Source organism: Gigantopelta aegis, chromosome 9, assembly GCF_016097555.1.
Source record: "Gigantopelta aegis isolate Gae_Host chromosome 9, Gae_host_genome, whole genome shotgun sequence".
In the NCBI taxonomy this organism is placed as follows: domain Eukaryota; kingdom Metazoa; phylum Mollusca; class Gastropoda; order Neomphalida; family Peltospiridae; genus Gigantopelta; species Gigantopelta aegis.
Window position 1 is genome coordinate 45,390,674 of NC_054707.1, and position 27,192 is coordinate 45,417,865.

The window sequence follows — 27,192 nt, forward strand, 5'->3', positions numbered from 1 at the left end:
ATGACGTTCACCACGTCGTCTCCAAAACCTCTGCCTGCCATCGTCAAATCACAGTGTGAATCTTGATTCATCGCTAAACACGAATCTATTCCATTCCCTCTGAGTCTGTCGCAAGTGGCGCTGTGCCCACAGTTGACGTTGACGTCGATGAAATTGGGTCAAAATGGTTCTAACCTATGGGCGTCGTGCGTTGATGTGAGCGGTTCGCAGCCGATTTCGGATCGTTTGCGCGGACACCCGACGTCTGAAAAGTTAATTACTGGTTGCTGTAGTTGTCATGAAAGAGTTGCGGAGGTGACGTAACACAATATGACGGTCATCTGACTGTGACGTCACACGTTGTCTACCTGGTCGGGGGCGATCAGCTGTGGTGCCCGTTTGTTGTACTCGTGTCCGCAGATCATAAATTGCTTGTCGACTGCAACCTGACGTTCCCGCGTGCAACATGCAGACAACAGTTCACGCTTCACATTTGTGAGGCGTGGCATCGAAACAGGTCGTAACAAATATCGTTTTAATGTGTTTTTTCGTTGTGTCAGACTATTGTGAGCAAGCAACGGTGAAAACACGTGTGCTACTGTAGTCACGTGACCAGTGGCACGTGCAAAACCACTTTTGCCTCAATGGTGCTGTGCACGTGCTATGGATCGGGTCAGGTGGGCTGTGATGGGCTTCAAATGAAGTGTTGACATTGCCATTACAATGTTTATTCCTGAAAAATACCTGCTTTCAACACTCATTGACTTTATTCAAATTTTAGATTGTGAAGTTTTTTAATTTGACTCAGTATAATAATAATAATAATAATAATAATACGTTGAAGAGTCGAGAGTTCCAATCCGGTGGTAACTAATAGCACCCGACTAAGATGTAACGAGTATGGAGATTGAGTCACTTCAGGGGAAATATTTACTTTATAGCAATTATTCGCATTTTTCTCCCACGCCAAGTACGGTCCTATTAATAAAACAGTCTGATAATATCCGTTGAACTAATATTCCCTACGTCTCATTCGTCAACAGTAGGTTAGCAATTCCATACCCAGTTGTTTGGTTTCTTTCAACAAACATGCAAATAAAATAAAATGGCATACTGGTGGGATTAACGGGAAACAGGTCTTTCTTCGAACCTTTACGCTTTTTAAAACCACGTTTTTATGCTTCGTCGTTCTTTTCTTTACAGAAGCCATGGACATCAAGATCTGTCATACATCTGAACTGGACAAATGCTACTGGCCGATGTTTTGTAAGCAGTTCATTGTTATAATCATTACTATCACCTCCATTTTCACCACCTCTATCATAATCAAATGTAGCACTCACGGGTGTATACGTTGTTCAATTGTATTCACCGCAATAAGGAAGAGTATACTATATGGAGAAGTGTGTTATGATACAATACATCGCAAATCTATAGAGAAGGGGTCAAAATGTAAGTTTACTTTTTGGGAGCAATGCTTCTTTTATCCAGTACGTTCATTACCTCTCTAAAATGAATAATGTTAAAACTCTTGTACAAGAAATACCAATTCTCAGTAAAAATAAAATTAAAAGCAAGTTTCTATGTAAATAAAGAGGTTTCTTACAATGACCATCTAATTTCATTGGATAAATTTTGGTTTTGATAATGGCGAAAGGAACTGCTGGAACATTCACGGTAAAGCAGTTAAACAATAATAAAAAGGTACCACCTAGTCTTGTTCGTGACAACTTGAATGACAAACCTCTAGAAGACATTACGATTACGAGTTTGTCATTCGGATGCACATGCACCAATAACAATTAGCACTGCGCGCATATTTTAGAATGTTTTTCACTGCATTCTAGAATGTTATGCATTTTCGGAAGTATCTGAAACTAAGAGTGACCATCACAAATGCTTACTGTAATCGTTGCTTATTTCAGGTACTATCACAGAGTAAAATTTGGATACCTTTGAAGCATACAGTATTATTTTTTAGGTGACGATGAGGTCAAAAAGTATTTTAAACTGACATCGAATGAGACGTGAATAATTACTTGTATTTAACACTAGTCAGTCTCATTACGACCATGTAAATGTATTACCTAATAATGGTGCCTTTTTATGTTCGTAATATTTGAAATGAAAGAAGTATAATCATGGAAACAGGTGTTACGAACGTTGAAACCATTAACGCATTGATTATAATATCTCCAAGAGTTTAATGATGTTTGACAGGGTTGTGAATGATCGCCAAGTGTTCTGTCTATAAAAGGATGTTCATGATACCAACCAGCCGGACCGACTGTTCAGATGCGGGAAGTGGAGCAGCCAACCAGTGCACCGCGACCAGCGTCACCTGTTCCCGCTCGTCGTTCGTCTGCGTCGAGACCCCCACCCACGGGGGACTCCGCGACGGCGACTCTGGATGTTGGGGCTGTCAAGAGGAAGGCCGTGACCCCCCCGGAGGACCAACCAGCCAAGACGCGGCCTTCTACTTCCTCTTCGGGTGACTGGAGAGTGGCAGCGCGGAAAATCAAAGGCCAGTACTCTAAGTACTTGGTGGGAGACGTCACGGACCCCGACAGACTGCCAGGCGGGGGTCTACGAAGAAAACTTCAAGACGTTTCCCGATGGCCACCAGGTCGCCATCCACACGGTCAAACTACGGGGAGTGGAAGCTATAGTAGTGACGTCGCGCCGGGATGATCTTTACCGACAGGGATTCCTCAGCCATGACATGGATAACAACACCATCCACAGAATCATGAAGATCGTCACCGGCGCCCAGTACCCACAGATGGTCCACTGCCTTAACACCCACAGCTACAGGAGACTGGTGCCTCACTTTGAGGAGAGGAACAACATCACCTCCCCGTAGATGCTGTGCACCCAAACGGCCTTAACGAGGCCACTCGCGTGGACATATCGATCGGACTTTAAACTTTTAGATCTGCGTTCAAAATTTTATGTCGAAATTACTTCTTTTTTTTTTAAATATTATTAAATAGTCCGATCCTCTCTTCTTTTTCTTATTTAATTTTGGACTGTCCTTCTAAAATGCTCCAAATTATATAAATATTCGACCGAGCAGTCAATTCTTTTTTATTTTTGGCTTGTAACCTTTTTATTTTTTTATCTATTAACTTCTTTACTAATTGCTATTTTCAAAATTCTGCCCAGTTTCTACCCCCCCCCCCCCCCCCCTCCATCCCGAGTCAGGCCACCGATCTTATCGGAGGTCGGACTCGGGATGGGCGTGTTCGAAACCCTAGTGGTATATGGGCACGTTAAACTAGTTATCATCATGATACAACACTCTTTTGTTGGTAAGAGGGATACAATTCCAGATATTGATTTGACAAAAATACAAATCAAAACCTTAACAGGACATAGCTCAATGAAATTTAAACATTTGATATGGCGTGCTCTCATCAACCAGTGATTACATCTGGCATTCACGAAAGCATACCCAGCGCCATCGGTGGTACCCGTCATGGCACACAAAATGGCTGTCTGATCCATAGCTTTCACTTAAACGATAACAATTAGACATCAAAATTTACACTAACATAATAAATGAAACGAAATAAAATAAAACGAAATAAAATAAAATAAATAAATAAATAAATAAATAAATAAATAAATAAAATATAAATAAATTAAGTTAAATATTTTATAAAAATAAAATAAAATAAAATAAAATAAAATAAAATTAGAATTTTAATAAAAATTAAATTAAATTAAAAATTTAATAAAATTAAATCAAATCAAATCAAATCAAAACAAAACAATACAAATAATAATAATAATAATAATAATAATAATAAATTTAATAAAATATAATAGAAAATTAAATCAAATGTACAATGTTTTTGTTTTTTTCCTCAGCTAAAGCGAAAAACACAGTTAAGTGTGACTGTCCCCAGCCGTGTTCTATGAAGGAATACAACATCCACTCTTCGTCAGCAGCCTTCCCAACCAAGCCGCTTACAGAGTTCCTTGTGGACGAGAAACTAATCAAGTCTGCCAAGTATGCTAGGTAAATAACGCGATGTCAATGTATTTCATCAGCTGTCACTCAGTGTTATGCCACAGATTAGTTTATGTCTTTGTATCCATCAGTAATGACGAGTCGTAACATCGATCGCCCTCAGTTGACTCATTTTCAGCATTCCAACATGTGCCCAATATGGGAAAAATATATATATTTAAAAAACAAAAACCCTCTTGCTGCCAGGTAGGAATTGCTATGGTAGTGACAGCAGGTTTTCTTTGTCTCCAAGATCATGTGTCGAAATAACAATACGATAGACACCAAATAATATTTAAAAACACAAAGTATCAATTGTCAGGATTCGAACCTACTGCACTGATTCTCATGTGACAGCCCGCGACCTTAACCGCTCAGCCATCGACACATCAATTAACCCTAGAAAGCGTAGCTTAAAATGTGCCAGTTTGTCGTTAAATATGTCGTTGACTGGACAGTATCTCGTGCTGTACATCTAACCAGAATGTCTTGCCTGAAGTACACCTCAAAAACACAATATACTAATCAAAAGAACTAGTTGATAATATTTGATAGAAAATTACGATCAAAATGGATTTCTCTTTCCATGAGAAGATAGAGGTACAAAATGAACTAACCAACTGCTTTCCCCGTGCATGGCTATTTGCTTGCCCCCAATGTCAGTATCCACATAATGGCGCAACGACCAATAAATAGGCACCGACATAACCAAGGGGGTGGGGTATGCCTATCCCAATCACACTTTTTTTTCTCCCCTCTACCTTTTATATTTTCGCCCCATATTAAATACGTCCCATTGACAATATGGTTGCCCACCTAGTATAAACTCCTGGCTACGCCAATGTACATACTTGGACATTACGTTTTACAGGAGCAATCTGATCCTCGTGTCCATCAGCTTTGAGAGAATGATCGTACAGCATGTGGAGCACATTCCAGAGATGTCCTGGGGAGATATTTTCGGTTAGTAAATAGTAGATATGACATAACAAAATATGTGTTCAGTTTTAGATAATGCTTGTTTAAAATGTTTGAAAAAATAAGGCTCTTACAGAGGATTGTACAGAGAACATAGCTTATATTTGAAATCACATGATCTGTGTAATATTCTCTTAATAGGTCAATCTAATTAAAACCCGATCCACTGATCTATAACTGTTACCTGTAGAGTCGATTTCAATCAGATTGACTCTAAACCTAGTCTGATTAAAATCAGTTCCTCTGGTCTCCACATATTACCTGTAGAGTCGGTTTTAATCATATTGTTAATAGGCCTAATACCATGCAACCTTGCCTACAACTGTCTTACTAATTATGCTATAATATGTAAATAATAAGACTATTTTAAAAATGTCTGCAATTGCACAACTCAATTAATATAGGCACAATTCTAAGACAAACATTTGTATTAGAAACCCTTCAAATTCAGGTCTGTTTCCTAAGTATCATCAGGTATCAGGTGGCTAAAGCAAAGGAAGAACCAAACTTCTGAAATAAATACACACCAAATAGTAACCTCCGACATACACATATACACCATTTGCTCTGACACTTAAGCTACTACAAGACGAAATGGTATATGTTAGTTCAGCTGAAATTCAGAGCAGTGGGAAAGTAGGATTAATTCCTGGCTGCCGCTATAAATAAAAGTATACCTATTGCATGGCAGGTGGATTTTTCTACAGTAGAAACATTAAAAAAATTAAGCTTGATTTATAAAAATTCCATATATCAATATATTCATATGCAACAAAGAAACATGTATTTTATCTCATTTTAGCCAGATTATGAATGTTAATATATAAATTTCAAATGAGTTGCAACCATAACAGTTTTGATTTTTGTTTTATTCCTGTTTACTTCAGGTAAGCTGGGAGGTCAGATGGGATTCTTCCTCGGCGCTAGCCTGCTCACGCTGTCAGAACTGGCGGAGACTGTAATCATGACCATGTGGATCGTTGGTTCTCGGGTCTGCACATTTAGCAAGTCTCAAGTAAAACCATTCGACATGAAGCCAGCCAACTTGAGCTAGAACAGAACTTCATCTAGACCAGAACCTGCTACACGATACCAGCATTAAACGTCTTGCATCTTCCAAATCGAATGTTTTGAACTTCGACCATAAACAGGACACTCATGAAAATACCGAACGTTCACAACTGAACAGTGTAAGCAAGAGACAAAGTTTCAACAGGAAGTACAATACAAAGACATAAGAGGAAGAAGAACCTTTGATGAACTATAGTCAGATTAGATTGAAATATCGTAGTCAGAAAATATATACAGCAGCCAGTATACGAACATTGATGGGAAGTGCAATGTTGACCGAGAGATTGCAGACATTTAAAAGCGGGTTTTAAAACAATAAATATATTAAACTATTTTGAGTCATTTATCTTTATCTTTCAAACATCCACAAAGAACAGCAAATACCCAAACAATAAACCAAATAAAAAGATAGATGCATGACACGTGTTTTATTTGCTTTGATTTAATTAACTGACTTTAAATCAGTAGGTGATGCACTCCAGACACAATATACATTTCTAAAAATAAATTTTAGCAAATGCAAAACAAAATGGATATAGTTCGATATACATTAAACTAGACTTCTATAACATATGTATGGTTTCTTAATGCTGACTAGCAAATAGACAGTCTATAAAATTAATATTGATGGTTTTCACAAGTCAAACAATGGTCATAATGATGTAAATGCCGTGTTTGGATTGGTTTTTAGGGAAAACCATTGGTCTTTTGGAAGCCTACAACATGTTTGTGGTGCTCAACACTATTAGTTTTATGACAGCAATCTCTTGTTATACTTGTTGATAGAGTAACTATCATACATATACATAGTCTAAAACAGAATATCAGCATAAACTACAATGTCATTAAATGAATGTGCAAAATCTGATGGATGATGTTAATTAGTCAATGCAGAATACAATTTATTAATGAATATGTTTGGACTGGGTGAGGGGAAAGGGTGTTAACAACTGTCTTTTTGGCACACTAATAAATATATTTACCAAATCCAACTTTTATTCACTTTGATCTGGCAAAAGACAGCTTAAATAATTTCAAACATGCATAGTGCACCAGTGGTTCGATCCTCATTTTTGCAAAACATTTTCGACATAGACACAAAAGTTTAAAATCAATCTCTTTTTTTTGTTTTAAATACATATTATTTTTGTTTTTGGTCATGACTATTTTTATACAAAAAATACATAATACTCTTTACATCTAGGCTATTATTTTATTCTAAAACACCATTTTGCTTTTTGTGGTGTCTATTTCTAAATAACATGAGGTAGTCATCAATTACATTTGATTTAAATGCACTTGAGCTTTGGAAATTTGGTGGTTCAGCAGTTAGTTTTGTAATGACTGGTTCACATACCAGTACTGGCTCTCATACAGAGTGGTTCAAACAACTGAGGCGTGTGTCCTGTACAATGGTTTTGAACCTCAAATGAATATAAACTTAGTATATGAACTGAATGTAAATGGAAGTACAATCATGTCATAGGACAAATTAAACTCTCTTTTTTTTAAAGTATGATGATGGAACCTAAAAGATCTATACATAAAAGAAATGTTTTCGTCCTCATACATGTATTTTCTAATTGTGAAACATATTTTGGTGCACAACATACAATTTATTTCTGATTTGCACTGGAACAGGTCAAAGTGTTTCAGTTCCTGTGTCAACCATAATCACAGATGGGTCATATGACAATTATAAAAAGATGTAAATTGGTTCTGATAAAAACAAAATATAAACAAATTTGTTGAAACAGTATATGCACTTAGAATGCATTCTGTTAGTAATTTGGATTTTAAGTTAGGCAATACATTCGAATGGCAGATACTTGAGAGAGTATTGTTACTTTTAATTATGACTTGATAAATATAATTTCATTAAAAATAGTTCCTCAACTGATCTTCCATTTTGATGAAATAATGAGGCATAATAAAAAAAACCTATATATTTAGGAGGCCTTGATAATGGCTAGCACTTGAATCTAAACTGAGATTATTCTCAGTTCAATCTTAACAAAAACAGTATACATTTCATCAAATTGTCTTTATTAATAGTCAACAAAATCCCATTTTGTTAAAGTACATCAAAATGTGAGAAAATCAAAACAAAAATAACCAAAGAGATGATATAATTTGATTGTCAAATTTGTTTTTGGTGTATTCAGATACACACAGATACGTTTACCAAATGTATCATTAATTTGGCAAATTGGTTAACAAACAACACAATTACAAACAGGTTTCTGTGTGGCTATGAGGGATTCTTGTCCTGTTTGAAAACTGTCGATTCCATGTCTTTTCGAGGAACTGTTGGAGGTTTGGCTTGTGCAATGACCTGACGGGCATAGTCTGATGTGTGGAGGCCAGCATCACGAAGCTTCTGTTCCAGTCTAACTCTATGATCTGAGGTGATCTACAACAAAAGACAATTTTCTTAATATGACTAACACTTCTACCAGTGTTTTTTTTAAATACTAAAGGATACCGTTTCTGAAAATGAAATTAAAAAGCAACAACACAGAGACAAGGAATGCAATAACTTTTACATTCACGCATAACCCATATACTAAAAATATCTTTAATGTAAAATAATTTATAAACAATTGTGCATGTGTTTATTTCATAAAATTATGAATTATTCAACTACCTTTTTGTTGAAATGATGACCTTAAATTGTAAGGTAGATTAAGAGTTGAAATTATTCGACCTCTATATAATTTTAAAAAGTAGCAACAAGGATGAATGAAGAATGTTTCCAAGGAAGTCGGCGGCAGACTAATTTTTAAAAGAGGCAAAACAATATTAAATATTGCACTAACATGCATTATATTTAGGTAACCTTCCTTAGAAATAGGGGTGTAACGAAAACACATGGTGGCAAATACAATACAAATCACAAATATGAGGTAACAAATACGAATACATCCATGAATACGAATATGTCCATGAATACAAAAGTAAAAAGGTTTTGCAGAAAGAATATTTTTTTTTTTGGGGGGGGGGGGGGGGGGGGGTTTAACTAAAAACAGATTAATCATAGGTGTATCTAGTCCAGAAGCAGAAAAAAACGAAATGTAAAGAAATGTTTTATTTAACAGTGCACTCCACACTTTTATTTACGGTTATATGGTGTCAGACATATGGTTAAGGACCACTCAGTTATTGAGAGAGGAAACCCACTGTCGTCACTTCATGGGCTATTCTTTTCGATTAGCAGCAAGGGATCTTTTATAAACACTATCCCACAGACAGGATAGTACATACCACAGCCTTTGTTACACCAGTTGTAGAGCACTGGTTGGAACGAGAAATAGCCCAATGGGTCCACCGACGGGGATTGATCTCAGACTGACCGCGCATCAAGTGAACGCTTTACCACTGGGCTACATCACAGGATGAGTATTAATCATTGTGAATTCCTGTATTTCTAAGCAGTACATTCACATTTTAATAGAGCATATTGACAGTTGGTTTAATATGAATATATTTTGGATTGATGCACTAAACAGAAGTTGTGTAATTCAGCTGATAATGAAATCACAAAGTTAGGCACAATGAAGGTAACTTCAAAGCAATGATATAGGTAGCTGTCTGTCAGCTTTTGACAGGATGTGGGTATCTGACAAAAGGGATGCGGGTAACTGACATGATGAGCATACATGTAGCTGTAGGATGAGAGTAACTGCTGGAGTTGTCTCTTCATAACTAATGATCGCCATGTGTGTCTAGATAGTAAAAACAATTAGTAAACAAATTTATTCTTATGTTTTCCACTTCATTTTCTTTTTCAAATTATTACATGTGCTATTTGTGTGATACACCCTCCACCCGAGCCAATATTATTTTAACACACACCATCAAAATACACAATGGGGCCATTAAAACACTCGAGGGGGTGGGTAGGTGTAGATCCAAATGTTATGTGGCATTACAGGGGGTGGGTGGATGTATTTAACAGCGTGCTTTTTTTAATTTTTTTGTTATTTTTTTTCATAAACACTGTCATGGCGACAATGTTTAACAAAAATGAGTTCACCTTATGACCCTGGACTCTAGCCTATACAGTTTGTTGGATACGGATGCCTTGATATGTGTATGGTTGTTAGGCTGGTTTATCCTAGTAGTACATGTAGCATGTGCTATGGGCCCCACTCTTCAAGGGCCTCGGGGTTATTTTCCCCAGGTCATTTTTCCTCCTCTCTCTGAGAGGATTGGAAAATATATATCCTTGGAAGGCGGCCCTGCTGTTATTTGTGCTACAGGCCCTGCGGATCCGTAAACCAGCTCTGCTGACTGAACAGTAGCTCAAATGTCTTCTGGTCCAAGCCAGAGGTCACGGCCAACACGCGCTCTGCAATTCCACAGCTAATAACTATATCAACTGGCAAAACTAAGTTTAGTTGAAGCACTCATACCTAAAGACTTTGGACAGCTTCACACATTTACTGAATGACAAGCATGTGTGTGTGTGTGTGTGTGTGGAATTCAGTAAATATCAGGAGTATAATTTAATTTTAATTTTGGTGTAATCTGACATTCAATTTTCATCTGAGTTGGGGATAATTTCTTTCAGAGTTTGGGTAGTATGTCAGACTATTTCAATCAAGTTAATACAAGAAGACTATAAAGACATTTTAGCTATATTATTACATAATAGAGTATGACATTACGGTCAAGTCATTTTGTCTTATATTCTAATTAATGTAATCAATCACCTAATTTTGAATTATATGTGATTTGAACAGCATTATGCATCAAACAGTTACCCTCATCCAACCATAACAGATACCCAAAATCCTCACGATGTTGACATTTTCAGTTACCAACATCACACGTGATTTTTGATGCCCGTTATCTAATTCCCAAATACTTTTTTTTTTTAAACGTATGCTTCAAGAATGCATATTTTATATATTAAAAGAAGTCTCTGTATAGGGACATCTCAAAAATGCCCGTTAAGAAAGGAAAATAACATTGATTAATACTCATCACGTGCTTCCTCCACCATTGTGGATGTGAGTAACTATACTGTTACCAGCATGTGGTTTATCCCTGTGTTATATGTATTCGTGTATTCGGTTCAACTAGTGACGAATACAAATGCAACTACGATACAGATCGTTGTTCAGTGCACCAAATATTCGAGTTTATCATTACACCCTAATCTGGAAACACCCATCTGATCTGATTATCACATCAGCTCCACTAACAATAACTACAGTTTTTGTATTGAAATGTTAAATGTTGAATTTTGAAGGCATTCTCTATTTGCAAAATTCACACCCACTGATCAGTGTCTGGGCAATATGTCCATACCTGATTAGAAGTGAAAGTGTTCACTTCAAACAGAGGCTTCTGAATACTCATGTAATCATCTTCATCTTCCGTTACGTGGCAATGCCAAGCCTGCAAACAAAATATAGCAAATTAAAAAAAATATATATATATATATATATATATTATTATATGTTATTTTTATATATTTCCATCTATGTCCATTCCTTCTCTTTGCTGCATATGCCAATAGTTATTTATAATATCTGTCCAACTCTACATAGAAATCCTTGTCTCTCTAAACACAACATGTCTCTTAAGCATTTGTACATATGTCATTTCACAGTTTTCCACAAACAAACAAAAAGCAACACACACCCTCCACTATCGACTACCAAAAAACCACACACACACACACACACACACACACACACACTCCAAGAAACACCACCAAAATAACCTAACCTTGGAAAGATTTTTCACATTCCAGCATCATGATGAAAATAACAGTTGAAAAGTGACAGGTAAACAGTAACTGAATCTAAGCCAGCATCTAGACCACTTCCCACAGCTTAACTGAAAATCTAATGACCTAATGTGAGATTCCCAGTCTGGAGCTCGATGCCGTAAGACGTGTTTGTTTCGCTTGTGCACACTGCACGTGCTTTCGTGGCTCAACTTGGGGATCCTTCACTTCATTGTTTTTATCAGCGAAGTTAAGTTTTCTACTGGGATGTATGCGGCCATTGGAAATGATTGAACGCTGGAATGCTTCTCGTTTCGACAGTCTGCACCACCAGGTTGGATTCTTGTTTAGCGAGATTCCTTGCCTCCACGTCATTTCTTCGTCTGACTATGTTGACTTGTTTTTTTCGTGACTCATATGACGGCCATTCTGCAGAACACCACGGTTGTTTGCATTTAGTCTCTACATGTCCGAGCCTGTCCTAGCAGCACTGGAAGATTGACCGCCCCACTCTAAGAAGAAATAGGAAGCAGGGTCGGCCCCTACTACTCTTTTCTAGACTTTACTTTGTTTTATTGTGATACCATCTCGTATCCTCCGGAGTCGGGCCCGTCCACACCACTGTACCAACCCATGACTAGACTATACCCTAGTCTGATTCTCTCTCTCGTTCAGACGGATCCAGCTTCTCAAGATCTGTATTTCAGCACAGCACTACACCTTCAACGTCTATTGACTGTCAATCTAGGGGTTTTCTTGAAGAGATGCAACCCATCTTGTCCCTACAAGCTGTGCACCCTAATGGCCTTAACAAGGCCACTCACGTGGACATATAGATCAGACTTTAAACTTTTAGACCTTCGTTCAAAAGTTTGTCAAAATTACTTTCTGTTTTTTAATATTATTAAACAGTCCGATCCTCTCTTCTTTCTCTTATTTATTTTTGGACTGTCCTTCTAAAATGCTCCAAATTATATAAATATTCGACCAAGCAGTCAATTCTTTTTATTTTTGGCTTGTACCTTTTTTTTTTTTAAATTCTATTAACTTTTTTACTTGCTATTTTCATCCTCCATCCCGAGTCAGACCACCGATCTTATCTAATTTCTTTTTGACCACCCGATCTAATCTAGCGCCCAAATTTAATGAGTAGAATTTTCTTTATTCATTACATTAATTAGAGATGCGCATCAAAAGTTTAAAGGCCCACTATTTAATTTTTGGATGTAAATTTTAAAATTGTCCACTTAATTTTTTTCTGTCCCGGGACAAGCCCCTGGCTATCCCGAGACAGGCCCCGGGACGGACATACTCAAAACTCTAGTGGTATATGAGCATGTAAAAATTATTCGCACTCGCACCCTAATGTGACCGTGCCGAGATGTTACAGATTCCAGAAAGGTTTTACAATGTTTACTTCTTAGTATTACCCTAAAACTGCAGTATAAAACTGCAGTATAAAACTGCAGTATAAAACTGCAGTATAAACAAATAAAATTTACGGTCATGCTGAAATGTTTGGTTTATTTTAACCAACACATTTGAATTCTGCACATTAAGGTCTGCATGCTTCAAAATTTATTTTTATTTTAAATATGTATATAAACACAAACATTTAAAAAGAAGAAATTATAGCTAAAATCTAAATCTCAAAATTAAGAATGGTAATATTTACAACATATAAGATCTAACTGAGGGTAAAAAGAATCGTCTAACCTCAGTGTCTTTCATAACTCTGTCTGGATCACTTTCAGCAATAACCCGAACCTGAAAATAGGAAAACATGTTCAACATACCACGGAGATGGTACAGTAAATTAGATTGGCACTAGTGTTGGGAATTGGATGTAATTTCATCACTGATCATCGGTTATAATCGGTTGCCACCAACCAATCAATCTTCGATTAAACAATCGGTTAAAATTATACAAACATAAGAAGAATACAAAGAACATGCCCCAATTGCTGTGCCCACCAGAATCTACATGTAGTTCTTACAAATGGTTAATTGTACCTTTATTAACTATTTAATATCACTTTTCTTTATATACACAGGAAAGCAAACTGCAAACCCAACATCAGTTTCATTTCCAAAACTGGAGAACAATTAGAGTTAACAATTTCCCACACAATCAATTGTGGATTTTTATAATTGGTCATCATATTGGTAGAGACAAACCAATCAATATTTTTTTTATTATAATTGATCATTGAAACATCACTAGTTGGCATAACTACATCAATTAAGCACTTGATGGTGAGTTTGTGTGAGTGAGTTAGGTTTTATGTGCACATTCAGAACAATCTGTTGCAGCACATGACAGTCCAGGGTGCAAGTGTTGGCAATCCATGATGGAAGGAACTTGATGGTGATTAAATGTAACCAAAAGAACATTCAGTTACTTAATTTTTCTTTGCAATAGAAACCTCAAATAATTATGTAACACATGATTGGCAATATTACACCCCCTCCACCCTCCATGTAACCGTCTTCTCAGATGGATGCATACACAATAAGGTTTCATTTTATGTCATGCTATATTTTACGTTTTTATCCAAGCCTGCCACGTACATGAATTTGTTCAGTTTCAATAAGGAACTGAAATGTGTTCAGTTACATTGCCTGTACCTGTTCTCTCAGAGCTTCAAGTCTTCTCTCCTTTTCTAAATCATCTGCAATTTTTTCTTCTTTCATTCTTTCACGTTCCTCCATCTTTATTTGCATTTGGTCTTCTCTGTATTTTACTCTGGAGTAAAGAAAAAGTTTAATATAAAATACTGTACAAGTTTTTGTGAGATATCACTTTTATGACACAAATGAATTTCCCACTATTTGACCAAATGATAGTGAGATCAAATACCATGGGAAGTTCAGGAGTTTTGTAAAAATGTTATCTGGCAAAAACGAATGTGATATTTTATTTATTACCCACCATCAAATAATGTAAAATTTAACAAGCTGAATACAATTGTACACTGCATTTGATAATGCAGTGGTTGTGCCACAAAGTTTAAGTATATATACTGACACACAATGAAAACGCAAAACAGATATTTTTCAATATTTTGTTGTGATTAATGAAAAATATATTTATTGGATTTAAAATAACAATTTATGAGAGGAAGCCATTGATTGGTACTTTTGTCTGGGTTTTAATCCTGGTTTTGTTCTCGTTACACATACAATAGCAGAAACACACAAAATGGTGTGAAATGCATTCACTACATGCTCAATCATGCTGCATGCAATGCACGTGAAATGCCAGTATATGGACACATAAAAGTCACGTAACGGTGTCGTATTCCTCATCACATTAAGAATGCCACGACTCAGAGAAGAGTAAAGGGAGCGAGCGTTGGGCATGGTTCAAGGGGGGACTTCACAAAGCCAAGTTGCTAGGACCTTCAGAGTCCATCCATCAACTATTGGACGACTTGTTGAATGTCATCAACAGACCGGGAGTGTCCGTGATCGACCTCGACCTGGTCAACGTCCCGTTACAACCCCACGCCAAGATCGGCAGATTCAATGACACCACCTCCGTGACCAGTTCAGAACTGTGACGATGACAGCAAGCAACACTATAGGACATCATGGAAGGCATATCCATCCGATGACGGTCATCCGTCGACTCAGAACGGCTGGACTCAGATGCAGACGCCCATACAACGGTAACATCATGACACCGCTACATCGTGCTGCGAGACTAGTTTTCTCTCAAGAATGGTAATCATCCACCAGCCTTTTACCAGAGCATTGTTTTCTCAGATGAGTCCCGTTTCTCTGTCTCCTTTGCCGATGGAAGAGCACGCCTGTACAGGAGACGCCATGAACGGTATGCTGATGGATGTGTGAGGGAACGTGATCGGTTTGGCGGCGGTTGTCTGATTGTATGGGGGGAAATCAACTGTGATTTCAGGAGTGATCTCATCATTGTCCACGATGACCTTACAGCCCAGCGTTATGTTGACATTATTCTAAGACCAGTTCTACAGCCACTTTTGCGCTGTCACCGAAGACCAGAGGGTCCCCTTCTGTTTCAACAAGACAATGCCCGTCTACATACTACAAGAATTACCCAGCCATTTCACTGGATTTGAACCCAATTGCACACATGTGGGATGAGTTAGGATGTCGTGTATGTCACCGCCAGCCACCACCGTGTAACGTCGCTGAGCTTGCACAGGCGTTGCAAGAGGAGTAGAGGAACATTCCTGTGGCTTATTTGAGATGTTTGTGCCAACCCTTTCCCCGTCATCTTCACGCATGCTCACGGGCCAATGGTGGACACACCAGATACTGACCTTGATATGGAAGGGTTGAAATTTTCGATTACAAATGCAACTCAATTACTGATGATAACTGGGCATGTTTTCATGTGAATGTATCTCATGAATACCAATCATTAATGTCATCTTACATTATCCATCAATTCATTAATAGTTTGTCGTTATTTGCAATGAAAAGTAGTTTTTGCGTTTTCATTGTGTGTCAGTATATATCGCTACTGAGTTTTACCATAATGAAAAACAGTTTCATCATGGCCAATTTGCAAATATGACAGAAGAATGTGTTATACGTTTTACAGGCACAGACCTAGGATAATACACAAGACAGTAGATTGAATTGACAGAGACTGAGACACAAACCTTTGTTTGTCGATGAGAGCCTGCTCCATCAGATGCTGGTGAAGGTCAGCCAGTCTCTTCCGGTCTTTTTCCTCCTCCAGTTTCCTCTTCTTCTCCTTTTCCTCATGGAAAGCATCAAGCTGTAGAGAAGAAATAAATATATATATAAATATATATATTAAAAATGTGACTTGACAACTTTTGCAGGTGTTGTGATGTGAAGTACATGTAGCTCAATGAATTCTTTAGCATCAAAATAAGTATCTTAAGACTTGTTTTTGCTGTTTTCTGATTGTTGTTATTCTGAGTGAAATACTAAGAAAATCTACTCTCAAAACTCGAAATTCTGGTGTAAACAAATTAATAATAATTTAAAATTAATAATAATAATAATATTCAACTGGGATCTTTACCTGTACATATGTATATATTTTTGCAATATATCTTTTAGAGCAGGGTTGTACAGTGGTTGAGATATTAAAGGCAGAGAAACAGGTTATGATATTTAAATAAATACATTGTGTACATTAATTATTCCTCTTCAGCTAGCACTCACTACCATAAACCATTTCCATTTCTGAAACATTCTAAAGTTAATAAAGTTTTTTTTGCTTATCATTTATGTATATGAGGCCATAATTCAGTTATAGAACAAAATAGCAATAACAAGTCGGATATGACGAGTATGCAGCTGGTGTACTAAAGTAATTTTCAGGACAAATTAAATATCTATATATTATTGAATATTTTGTCACTGTTTGTTAGATCAACTGTTGTGTGATCCTGGCTTTATAGTCGAGACGTGGGCAATGCAAACTGAACCTAAACATTAAAATGTGGTATATCAAGCTAATTCTTTCATATATTTGTTCATAAATATGTCCCAATGAAAATATGTAGGGTGTCACCATTTCACCTGTTATAGATATATTTTCACCTTCTGTTTTTCTTCATGTCTTTTCTTCTTCTCCTTCTGCTCATCATTCTTCCACCTTTCTTCCATTTCTTTCAGTCTCTGCTCCTCAAACTGAGTCTCAAGATACATGGCTTCGAGTTTCTGGTTCCGCCAGTCACACACCTAATAATGTCAAACAATGTCTAAAGAACCAATCAAAATAACATCAGATCTTACTGCTCACTCCAGTATATATAATTATTTGTAACTCTGCATGTGGGCTGTATGTCCAGAAAAGAAGTTAATAGTTAGCAGGTAAGTGAAGTCAGCAGGTAAGTGAAGTCAGCAGGCAGGTGAACTGGCATTGCATGCACCTCCCTAGATTAGTTATCTATTAAAGCAGCTGACACTAGTTTGAACCCGTGAAAATGAACAGTAAGTTTGGTCAATCTACAAATCTGTAACACATCTGGATAAAGTAACAACAGAGTGAAACAACAGTCTGTGACATTCAAATGGAGAAATACCCTTAAAAACAGAGTAGAGTTTGTCTCCATAACCATTACTTCTCAGACAAATGTACATTCTTTAAAATAAGAAAAATGCACTTTGTGATATTAATAACACCAGGATGACCAGAAACACTTCAGATGTACGGAATTGGATAATCTAAAAATAAAATGTAAGTAATGTTGATTTCAATTATCAAAAATAGCTCTAATACAGACAACTATACCATAGTGTTTAAAAACTATGGCAGCTGTCACTTTAATTCACTGAGAATTGGAGCCAGGTATTTAAATATGAATCTAGTACCTACCAACCTAACACCCGATGACCCAACCACCAAACCTGTGAAGCTGATAATTATGCAAATCTACTTACTTTGTTATACAAGAGATCGCACAGCTCCTTTTGTTTGTGTCTGTTCTCGGCTTGTAATTCCTCCAGTTCATGAGCAGCACATACTTCAGCAAAAATCACTCTAGCTTTCGTAAGAAGCTCTCGTCGGTCTCTCTGCCAGTCTGAATAAATAGCTTTTTGTCGTTCATTGTAATATTTATATCCCACCCACCAGTCTTCATGTTCAACCTGAAAAACAAAATAATAATGAAGATGATGAAGATAATGATAATAATGATGATGATGATGATGGTAATAATAATGAATGGCGATGATAATAAACAAATAAATAATGATAATGATGGTGATAATATATGATGATGATGATGATGATGTCAATAACACATAAATAATTAAATAATTATAAATATATAAAACAAAAATGAACAAAAGAACATACAAACAAACAAATGAACATACAAACACAAAGAGAACATTCTGTTTAGGAGCAACATGTCTTTAAAGGCCACTTTAATATTGTATCAGATTATCTAAAGTCTGCAAAAAAGTAAAACTAGAAGTTTTTAATAAATTCAATTATTTTTATTTCATGGCCAATGTCAGTTTCAAAAACAATAGTTTAATAATTGCTGTAAAATATTAACTTTAAAAAATTTTCACTTTTATAATGATGAAATTTGTTTGATTAAACAAAACATCCTCTAACCTCTAGTTAAAATAAATACTGTTTAAATATGAATCAAGTTCAAGCGATCATAGCAAATTATTCTTTAACAACTCTAGAATTAAACATTTCCAGCTATGTGTTAGTTTTAAAGTGTACCAGGTCATTCCTTGTATATGATGGTAGATGGCGCTTCAGTCGATTAATGAGCAGCGTGCGTCTGTTGGGAAGTTCGTTAGGATACTGATCGTAAACAGCCACAAATGTGAAATGATCCTCCTCATTCCAGCTGCCAAATTCATCCAATCTAAAAACCAGAAATAAAAGTATGATATAACATATAAACCAATACATACACGATTGTGCAATTACATAAATTCATTTAAATTAAGGGTACATTTCACTTTCATTTATTTTTGTGTTTATAATTATCAAATAAAAGTGAATGCATGATGTCACGGGTGTACATCTTATAGCTAGGCCACCAGCTAAGGTCAAAATTATCATTCAAAATAGGTTCCATGCCACAAATCTGGGCACTGTTTTTTTTTGTTTAATGTTTTTTATGTACATATACACCTATACACCTTCTAGTTAGCTGTCAAATGCACACAATTAGACTGTTTGTTTTGCAAGCTAAGTACAAATGTGAGTTAAAATAACAGCCCACATAATATTTATGTGATCATACTGTACTTATGATCTACAACTTGACACTTTTGTCTCACCTTGGTGTAGTCAGAAGGCAACATATAAGTATTACTATTCTGACGCAGGCCTCCCAGCCACTTGTACATATTAAAATACAGGAAATATAGGAATTTGCATATCAAAATATAGGAGTTTTATAGGAATTTTTAGGTCAAATATAGGAGTTTTATAGAAAAATTTGGACCGATTATCATGATTATAGGCATTTTACACAGATTTATAAAGACATTTACATGACTAATGGTATGTTCTTACCTTGCATATGTACACAAGATACCAGCTACTACCACAAAAAATATATACCAAGGCTTGCCAGCAGTCCATGCCAATATCCAGGATACTTTGAAGTTGGTGCATCTTGTATCAGTAATACATCCTCCTCACCTCATCAGGTGAGCAGGATCTTGATTGGCACTTGATACAGATCTCCCACATTCAAAGCATCTTCTGAATTTCTGACAGGCTGGCTGCCTTTCACTGTGAATATAACTCAGAAACATATTTTATTCTTCAGCATTTTGGCAAAGCAATTAAGTCAAATATAGGAAGTATAGGAAATGAATCTCAATTATAGGAGTTTTATAGGATCCTATAATATAAAAAAAGGAAATATAGGAAAAATAGGAGGTCTGGGAGGCCTGTGACGGTGACATCAGTTTCTATTGATTCTGTCATGCCAGTTGAAGAGCATTCACGAATGTACATCTCATGTTTTCGTGAAAGTTCTAATAAACTCAAAACTGAGTGAACTCAAATTCAAGATTCTCAGCATTGGGACATTAAAAAGCACTGACCTGCATTGTACTAGCATTGGATCCATGACTTTGTAACAAAGTAACTGATCATTTCATTGACTACAACAATAATCAAACCTTAAAACTGGTTCATGCCACTGATCCAACTGTGCAAGGCGTGTATGATATTTCTGGTCCAGCAGTAAAAATTCCTCTAAAATCTTCAGCTTTAATTCTTGGTTAGGACATTCGAGATCAAATGCTTCTTCAGGAATTCCATCTTGAAATTGTGGCCTCCTTTCCAAAGCTGGTGGACAAATGCTACGCAGTTCATCTAAATAAAAAGGACAGTTAAGGCAAAAGAGCAATTGCAGTTCATTTAAATAAACAGAAGTACAGTTCAGTTAAAACACAACCACAATTCATCTAGATAAATAGGACAGTTCAGTTAAAATTAAAATGCAATCACAGTTCATCTAAATAAACAGAAGGACAATTAAGTTAAAGCAATAACAATACATTTAAATAAACAGGACAGTTAAGTTAAAAAGCAATTTCAGTTCATATAAATAAACAGGAGAGGGACGTTAATATGTAAGCGCAGTTCATCTTGAGTAAACACAGAGAGCTGGAGCAGAAGCAATATTACTCACTAACCAACTCACCTGATTTGAGCTCACTCTCCAGGGATAAGTGAGTAAACACAGAGAGCTGGAGCAGAAGCAGTATTACTCACTAACCAACTCACCTGATTTGAGCTCACTCTCCAAGGACAAGTGAGTAAACAGAGAGCTGGAGCAGAAGCAATACTACTCACAAACCAACTCACCTGATTTGAGCTCACTCTCCAGGGATAAGTGAGTAAACACAGAGAGCTGGAGCAGAAGCAGTATTACTCACTAACCAACTCATCTGGTTTGAGCTCACTCTCCAGGGATAAGTGAGTAAACACAGAGAGCTGGAGCAGAAGCAATACTACTCACTAACCAACTCACCTGATTTGAGCTCACTCTCCAGGGATAAGTGAGTAAACAGAGAGCTGGAGCAGAGCAGAAGCAATATTACTCACTAACCAACTCACCTGATTTGAGCTCACTCTCCAGGGATAAGTGAGTAAACACAGAGAGCTGGAGCAGAAGCAATATTACTCACTAATCAACTCACCTGATTTGAGATCACTCTCCAGGAATAAGTGAGTAAACATAATGAGTTGGAACAGAAAGAATATTACTCACTAACCAACTCACCTGATTTGATCTCACTCTCCAGGGAGAAATGAGTAAACACAGAGAACTGGAGCAGAAGCAATATTACTCACTAACCAACTCACCTGATTTGAGCTCACTCTCCAGGGAGAAATGAGTAAACACAGAGAGCTGGAGCACAAGCAGTATTACTCACTAACCAACTCATCTGATTTGAGCTCACTCTCCAGGGATAAGTGAGTAAACACAGAGAGCTGGAGCAGAAGCAATATTACTCAATAACCAACTCACATGATTTGAGCCCACTCTCCAAGGACAAGTGAGTAAACAGAGAGCTGGAACAGAAGCAATATTACTCACTAATCAACTCACCTGATTTGAGCTCACACTCCAAGGACCTCTGTTCCAGATTTAACTTGTCTACTATGTCAGCTTGCTGCTGTTTCACATTGTCTATGGTGCACATGATTTCTTGATGTTTCTGCAACACGGAAGGCACCCCTAGGGCCAGATCGTCCTTATTCTCAGACATCCAGTATGTCAAGTCCTCCCTGAAATTATAATTTGTCATGATGCAGGGGTGGAAACAATGTGTAGATGTCCAGTGACTAAAGGGTATACTAAGTTCAGTAAGTGCCAATGTACCCGATATTAATAAAGTAAATAATGTCACATTAACAATTTAAAATTCCTGAAACATTACATACAATTGTGTGGTTTGATATGTTGCATACATTATATGAATATCTTACATGTATCTCTGCGGATGAGAGGCAATTTATATTTATATAATGAAAAGGAAAGAGATTTTTGTTTAACACCTCAGCACATTCTAAGGTTACATTATTGACAAAAGAGAGAGAGAGAGAGAGAGAGAGAGAGAGAGAGAGAGAGAGAGAGAGAGAGAGAGAGAGAGAGAGAGAGAGAGAGAGAGAGAGAGAGGGAGAGGGAGAGAGAAGATATGAGAAGAGAAGATATGAGAAGAGAAGAGAAGAGAAGAGAGAGGGACCAACACTGCCATAACACTAGCTACTCCTACTGAAGAGGCAGCAAACCATCTTTAATATACATTTCCTGTGACTGGTACATCAAATGCCTACAGCATTTGATGTACCAGTCATACTGCACTGGCTGGTGTAGGGAACAAACCCGAGTTATTGAGGGCAACAGACCGTATGATCTACTACACCTCACACATGTGTTTTACCATAGAGCTACATCCAGCTCCATGTTTAGACATTTGGTGCTATATTACCTTACCTTAAATTCCAAACAGGAACAGCTGTATCAAGTCTAAATTTGTCAAAATCACTTTCAATCGCTGCCTTATAGTACTCAAAGTCTTGATACAACTTGTGACACAGAGGTCCATCCATATTTTCTCTAATGTGTGCATCAATCTCTGCCTGTACTTTTTTTCTCAGTTGATTCAAATGCAAAAATTCCTTGTGCCAAAGAATTCCGTGTTGTTTGTTCACATTGTTCTCTTTGTTCTGCTTGGATATTTCTTCAAGTTTTTGCACTTTCAGTAGAGTTTTGTGACCTGAGAATTTTTGTTCGGCCATTTTCATCTTCAGTTTAGAATAGTCGGCACTGTAATACTTGTTACTGCCAATACCATCCGACATTCTGCGCACAAGCTTATCTGTACAACAAGAGAGATTAAAGGTATATCATCATTAGGTGTCAAACAAATAATAATTATATATATACACAAAAATTTAAATTGATAGCAGTATAAAAATTCAATATAGTCTATACTTATGAATGCAAAATTATAACAGTAGAAGTCGTTTAAGAAAGATTTTGAGTTTTCAGTGGTTTAACAGTGCATTGATGATCTATAGACACCCTCCTAACAAATAAGAAAATAATCATGACACAACACTCCCCCCGCCCCCTCAATTCCAAAATACTGAACATGAAAGTTTATAGTTGAGTTGGCAGTACTACAACCTACTACTTGTAGATGACAAATTATCCAACTGTTGGCTGAATATGAAAAGCTGATAAATTTTATGAGGGAGATGCATTCTCTTCCATGTAACAATTAAAGAAACTTCATCCTCAAAAGGAAACTATCCCCACCCACAAGAAAACTGAAGATACTCTAGCTACCTTAATCTACTCACCAGTAATACTAAACTGTAATACATAAAAACAATATATCATCTTGAAAAGTGTGTTAATATTAAAAGCTGTAACATATAGAACAAATTGAATCTGTCATTAGCATATTCAAAACAATATTTCTGCACCAGTCTGATTCCAAAAGACATTTAAATGCAGACCTGCAATGTCAGGTGTTTTGTTGTCAGACATGTTCACCATGATATGTGTTCCAACACCATATATAACAGGACAGCCACTTCAATAATATAATATGTATCAGTACAGATAAAAAGAAATGTTTTATTTAACGACACACTCAACACATTTTAATTATGGTTATATGGTGTCAGACATATGGTTAAGTACCACACAGATATTGAGAGAGGAAAGCCGCTGTCAACTCTTCATGGGCTACTCTTTTTGATTAGCAACAAGGGATCTTTTTGTATGCACCATCCCACAGACAGGGTAGTACATACCACAGCTTTTAACATACTAGTCATGGTGCACTGGCTGCCCAAAGGGCCCACTGACCGTGCATAGAGCGAGCACCGTACCACTGGGCTACATCCCGCCCCATACGAGTACAGGTGCAAAAAAACTTTCTATAGCTTCCATAAACAAAATGATGTCTGCATTTATAAACAGATGTTCATAAAATAATATTTTAAGCAAGGAACTTTAAATATTTTACAAAAATTATTGCTCCAGTTATTTCTGGGGTGAAGTGTGTGCACCTTTAATAGTAATACATGCAGCTGTAGATCATCATATACAACTTGCTAAATATTTACCCATCTCTTCTGCCCTATGGAAAGTGACAAATGTCCTGTAGTCTCTTCCACTCATTTTCAAGTTCTGTCTTTCACCTTTCACTTTGAAATCATGTTAACAAATAGTTTCTGAAAAAATATAGAAAGGACACACATTACATTTTTTAATTCCAAACATCACTTAAATAATAATTAGGCAACTATGTAACAAGGTTGAAAATTCCCAGTGACTCTGTCCTAATATGGGACTAGTAGATTTTATAACCAGGGGCCAATTTTCTCGAAACAATCATGAGAAATGTTTACAAAAATGCTTGAAAATAATTTTGTGAAAAACAAATGTACTGAGTGTTATTCAATTGGTGATGCATAGTTTTCAGAGTTGAGAGGTAGGCTGTGAAGGGCATGCTTCTTACAATATTAAGCGAAATCATACAGCTGCATACATGTATATGCAGTTTCAAATTTTAACTCTTATATATTAATTTCAAAAACTTGACCTGCCTGAAACTCAAACTATTTCCTTGTCCCCTTCAAAATCAAGTTATCGAAGTTTGACTGTATATATACACATATATACACACATATATATACACACACACACAGTTGTAAAACATGTAATGAATGAAAATAATAGGTCACAGGTTTATTTTTAGCAGTATGCCACCTATTACATATAATTTATCCACCTAATAGTACCAAATTTTGTAAAAAAAACTAAAAACATTTTGTGTTCTAGTTGTTTTCTGTAAAAACATTTTGTACTAAAAATACACATTATTATTATTTGTTTGTTTTTTTGAGGGGGTTCATCTCCATTTTCTTTTGTCACTGAAACAAGTTAATCTGACTTTAAATTCATTTGGGTTTTATCTAGCTAACTGAAATAGAATATTGTTTTCTTCATAAACAATAAATATTTTGTCTAAAATAATAAAAAAATAAACACATTCAAAAATGTAAATGACACTGTCTTCAATATTGAACTCAAAACTATTTTAAAAGGTGTTTGAGATTTGTTCTTTTTTGTTCTGTTGGTGTGATGAAGCAGTTACTGAAATAATTATAACTGGTTTCATTTGAATGATGTCAGCTTACTAAACATGTCACATTGCATCCCCCTGCAATATTACTAGTAATTAAAAAAAAAAGATTTTAAATAATAATACATGTATTAAAAACCCCCAATAAAATAGGTTATGCTATTTCCATTTTCAGAACACAGGAAAACATGCAAAGGTACTATGAACTTTTTTAATTGAAGATTACTTATGCATCTTACTGTTTTTGAAGAAGATATTGCAATATAAAAATAGTACTGGAAACATATCCACCTGCCCCCACCCCCACATTATATTGATATAAAGAGTGAATCTCACCATAACACAAAATCTAACTCTAACTGAAGATTGAATATGGGTGGTGGGGGGTAGGGTAGCCCAAGTGCTCTGCCGTTCGAGAGCATGGTGGATATTTGAATGTCATCAGAGATAGGTCCATGATGAAAAAATAGAGTTTTTGACTACCACTGGCAAAAGTTCCCAATTTAATACAACAATAATTATATGTTTGACATTAAATTACCTTTACATCGATCATTATCTAGTTCAAATGCTGGTAACAAATATTTCACATCTTAATAGGCCTACACAGACTACAGGAAGAAACCTGCCAGCACCTATATATTTAAGCAAAACATTGTCATGTTTTTTCCTACATAGTGTGTTTATTAGTTGTTAATATGTGAACTCGAAAATGTTCAATGTTACTGTAATATGGTATTTAACGTCAAATATATGATTTATTACAGCATTAGAGCAGGATTTTTTTGTCTACTGCACCTTCTAGGTACTAGGTGGTAGGCAGAAGATTGATGTATTCATTATAGACTTACAGGTACCTCCAGCACAGAACACAATTATAACCATCCTCATGTCTGTCTAGCTATCGAATGGCAGAGTTCTTGACTAGGGAGAGGTTAGCCCGAGTACTCTGACCATAAAAGAACAAGATAGACATTTGAAAAGGAAAAATATCCGCCCGGTCCGCCCCTCCTCTAACCCTAACCTTAACCCCAACCCCTAACTAAAAAACCCTAACCCATAACCCCTAACCCTAACTAAAAAATAATAATGGAGGGGACCGGGCGGATATTATACCTCAGAGTACTCAGGCTAGGGTGGGGTGGGACTGAATTCGGGCTTAGAGGCAGGTGGATATTGTACCCTTACGTGCAGGTTGGGTTGGTTTAGTGAGCTTGTTCACTACACAAAGAATATTAATGGAAAAAACAGATGCACCAGTGAGGAAAAGTGGTGAGTTATTTCGAATTAGTACTATTTCAAACTAAAACAAAAAGTCTAAATCACCAAACTGAGAAACTCAGAAAGTCACAAGTGTCGACAACTGGTAACAAGGCATTAATACTGCGTCTAATGCTAAACGTCGGCCGATTTAAAAATGTATCTGTCTAAATGCTGACGTTATAATCAAATCCCATCTAGGTAACACTGTCAAATGTGACAAAATATAAACACACACTGTGTATTCAACCCAAAAACTGGACGTTGCGACGATAAACAAGTTCCCGACTCCATTTTTATTTATATTTTTTAATGTAATTTCCTAAATATATTATTGGCGCACCAACAGTTTATTTTTCGTAGGAGGACAACCGATAAGACCCAAACGCTCTTGGTTGAAATCGGTAACAGGATGCGAACCCAGTACTTACCAGCTTTAAGTCCAGTGGCTTAACTATTACACCACCAGGGCCGATAGTCTTACTTCTCTATGAGTTTCATTTTTATTTTGCCCGTCTAA

At 36.4% G+C, this 27,192-nt stretch overlaps 2 protein-coding genes across 4 annotated transcripts; one reads left to right on the plus strand and one right to left on the minus strand.

The window, feature by feature from the left end:
* Positions 1 to 331: 331 nt before the first annotated feature.
* On the plus strand, positions 332 to 6,405 carry LOC121382254 (acid-sensing ion channel 3-like). The gene is made up of 5 exons (XM_041511787.1): positions 332 to 496; positions 1,183 to 1,245; positions 3,853 to 4,003; positions 4,866 to 4,957; positions 5,860 to 6,405. Exons 2-5 carry the CDS (start codon positions 1,188 to 1,190, stop codon positions 6,024 to 6,026), a joined length of 468 nt encoding a protein of 155 aa, XP_041367721.1. The 5' UTR covers positions 332 to 496; positions 1,183 to 1,187; the 3' UTR covers positions 6,027 to 6,405.
* A 49-nt stretch (positions 6,406 to 6,454) lies between these two features.
* Positions 6,455 to 26,988, minus strand: LOC121381979 (coiled-coil domain-containing protein 148-like). 3 transcript variants are annotated; one of them, XM_041511428.1, is made up of 13 exons: positions 26,909 to 26,988; positions 24,391 to 24,498; positions 22,745 to 23,129; positions 21,857 to 22,035; positions 20,418 to 20,613; positions 18,994 to 19,141; positions 18,192 to 18,398; positions 17,349 to 17,489; positions 16,433 to 16,551; positions 14,412 to 14,529; positions 13,500 to 13,550; positions 11,360 to 11,449; positions 6,455 to 8,456 (listed from the first exon to the last, which is right to left on the minus strand). In XM_041511428.1, the coding sequence occupies exons 2-13, from the start codon at positions 24,443 to 24,445 to the stop codon at positions 8,295 to 8,297; spliced, it is 1,851 nt and encodes a 616-aa protein (XP_041367362.1). In that variant the 5' UTR covers positions 24,446 to 24,498; positions 26,909 to 26,988; the 3' UTR covers positions 6,455 to 8,294. The 3 variants fall into 3 exon arrangements, with proteins under 3 accessions (XP_041367362.1, XP_041367363.1, XP_041367361.1); XM_041511429.1 differs by having other exon boundaries at positions 26,744 to 26,954; XM_041511427.1 differs by having other exon boundaries at positions 26,739 to 26,954.
* Between the last annotated feature and the right edge of the window lie 204 nt (positions 26,989 to 27,192).

What these genes read in the sequence shown, in the direction of transcription:
- LOC121382254 (XM_041511787.1), top strand. Translation starts at nt 1,188, where the DNA reads ATGGACATCAAGATCTGTCATACATCTGAACTGGACAAATGCTACTGG. An exon ending in ATGCTACTGGCCGATGTTTT is followed by an intron (nt 1,246 to 3,852) that starts GTAAGCAGTTCA and finishes TTTTTTCCTCAG; the next exon opens with CTAAAGCGAAAAACACAGTT. An exon ending in GTCCTGGGGAGATATTTTCG is followed by an intron (nt 4,958 to 5,859) that starts GTTAGTAAATAG and finishes TGTTTACTTCAG; the next exon opens with GTAAGCTGGGAGGTCAGATG.
- LOC121381979 (XM_041511428.1), bottom strand. Translation starts at nt 24,445, where the DNA reads ATGAGTGGAAGAGACTACAGGACATTTGTCACTTTCCATAGGGCAGAA. An exon ending in CCATAGGGCAGAAGAGATGG is followed by an intron (nt 23,130 to 24,390) that starts GTAAATATTTAG and finishes CTTGTTGTACAG; the next exon opens with ATAAGCTTGTGCGCAGAATG. An exon ending in GTTCCTGTTTGGAATTTAAG is followed by an intron (nt 22,036 to 22,744) that starts GTAAGGTAATAT and finishes TTATAATTTCAG; the next exon opens with GGAGGACTTGACATACTGGA.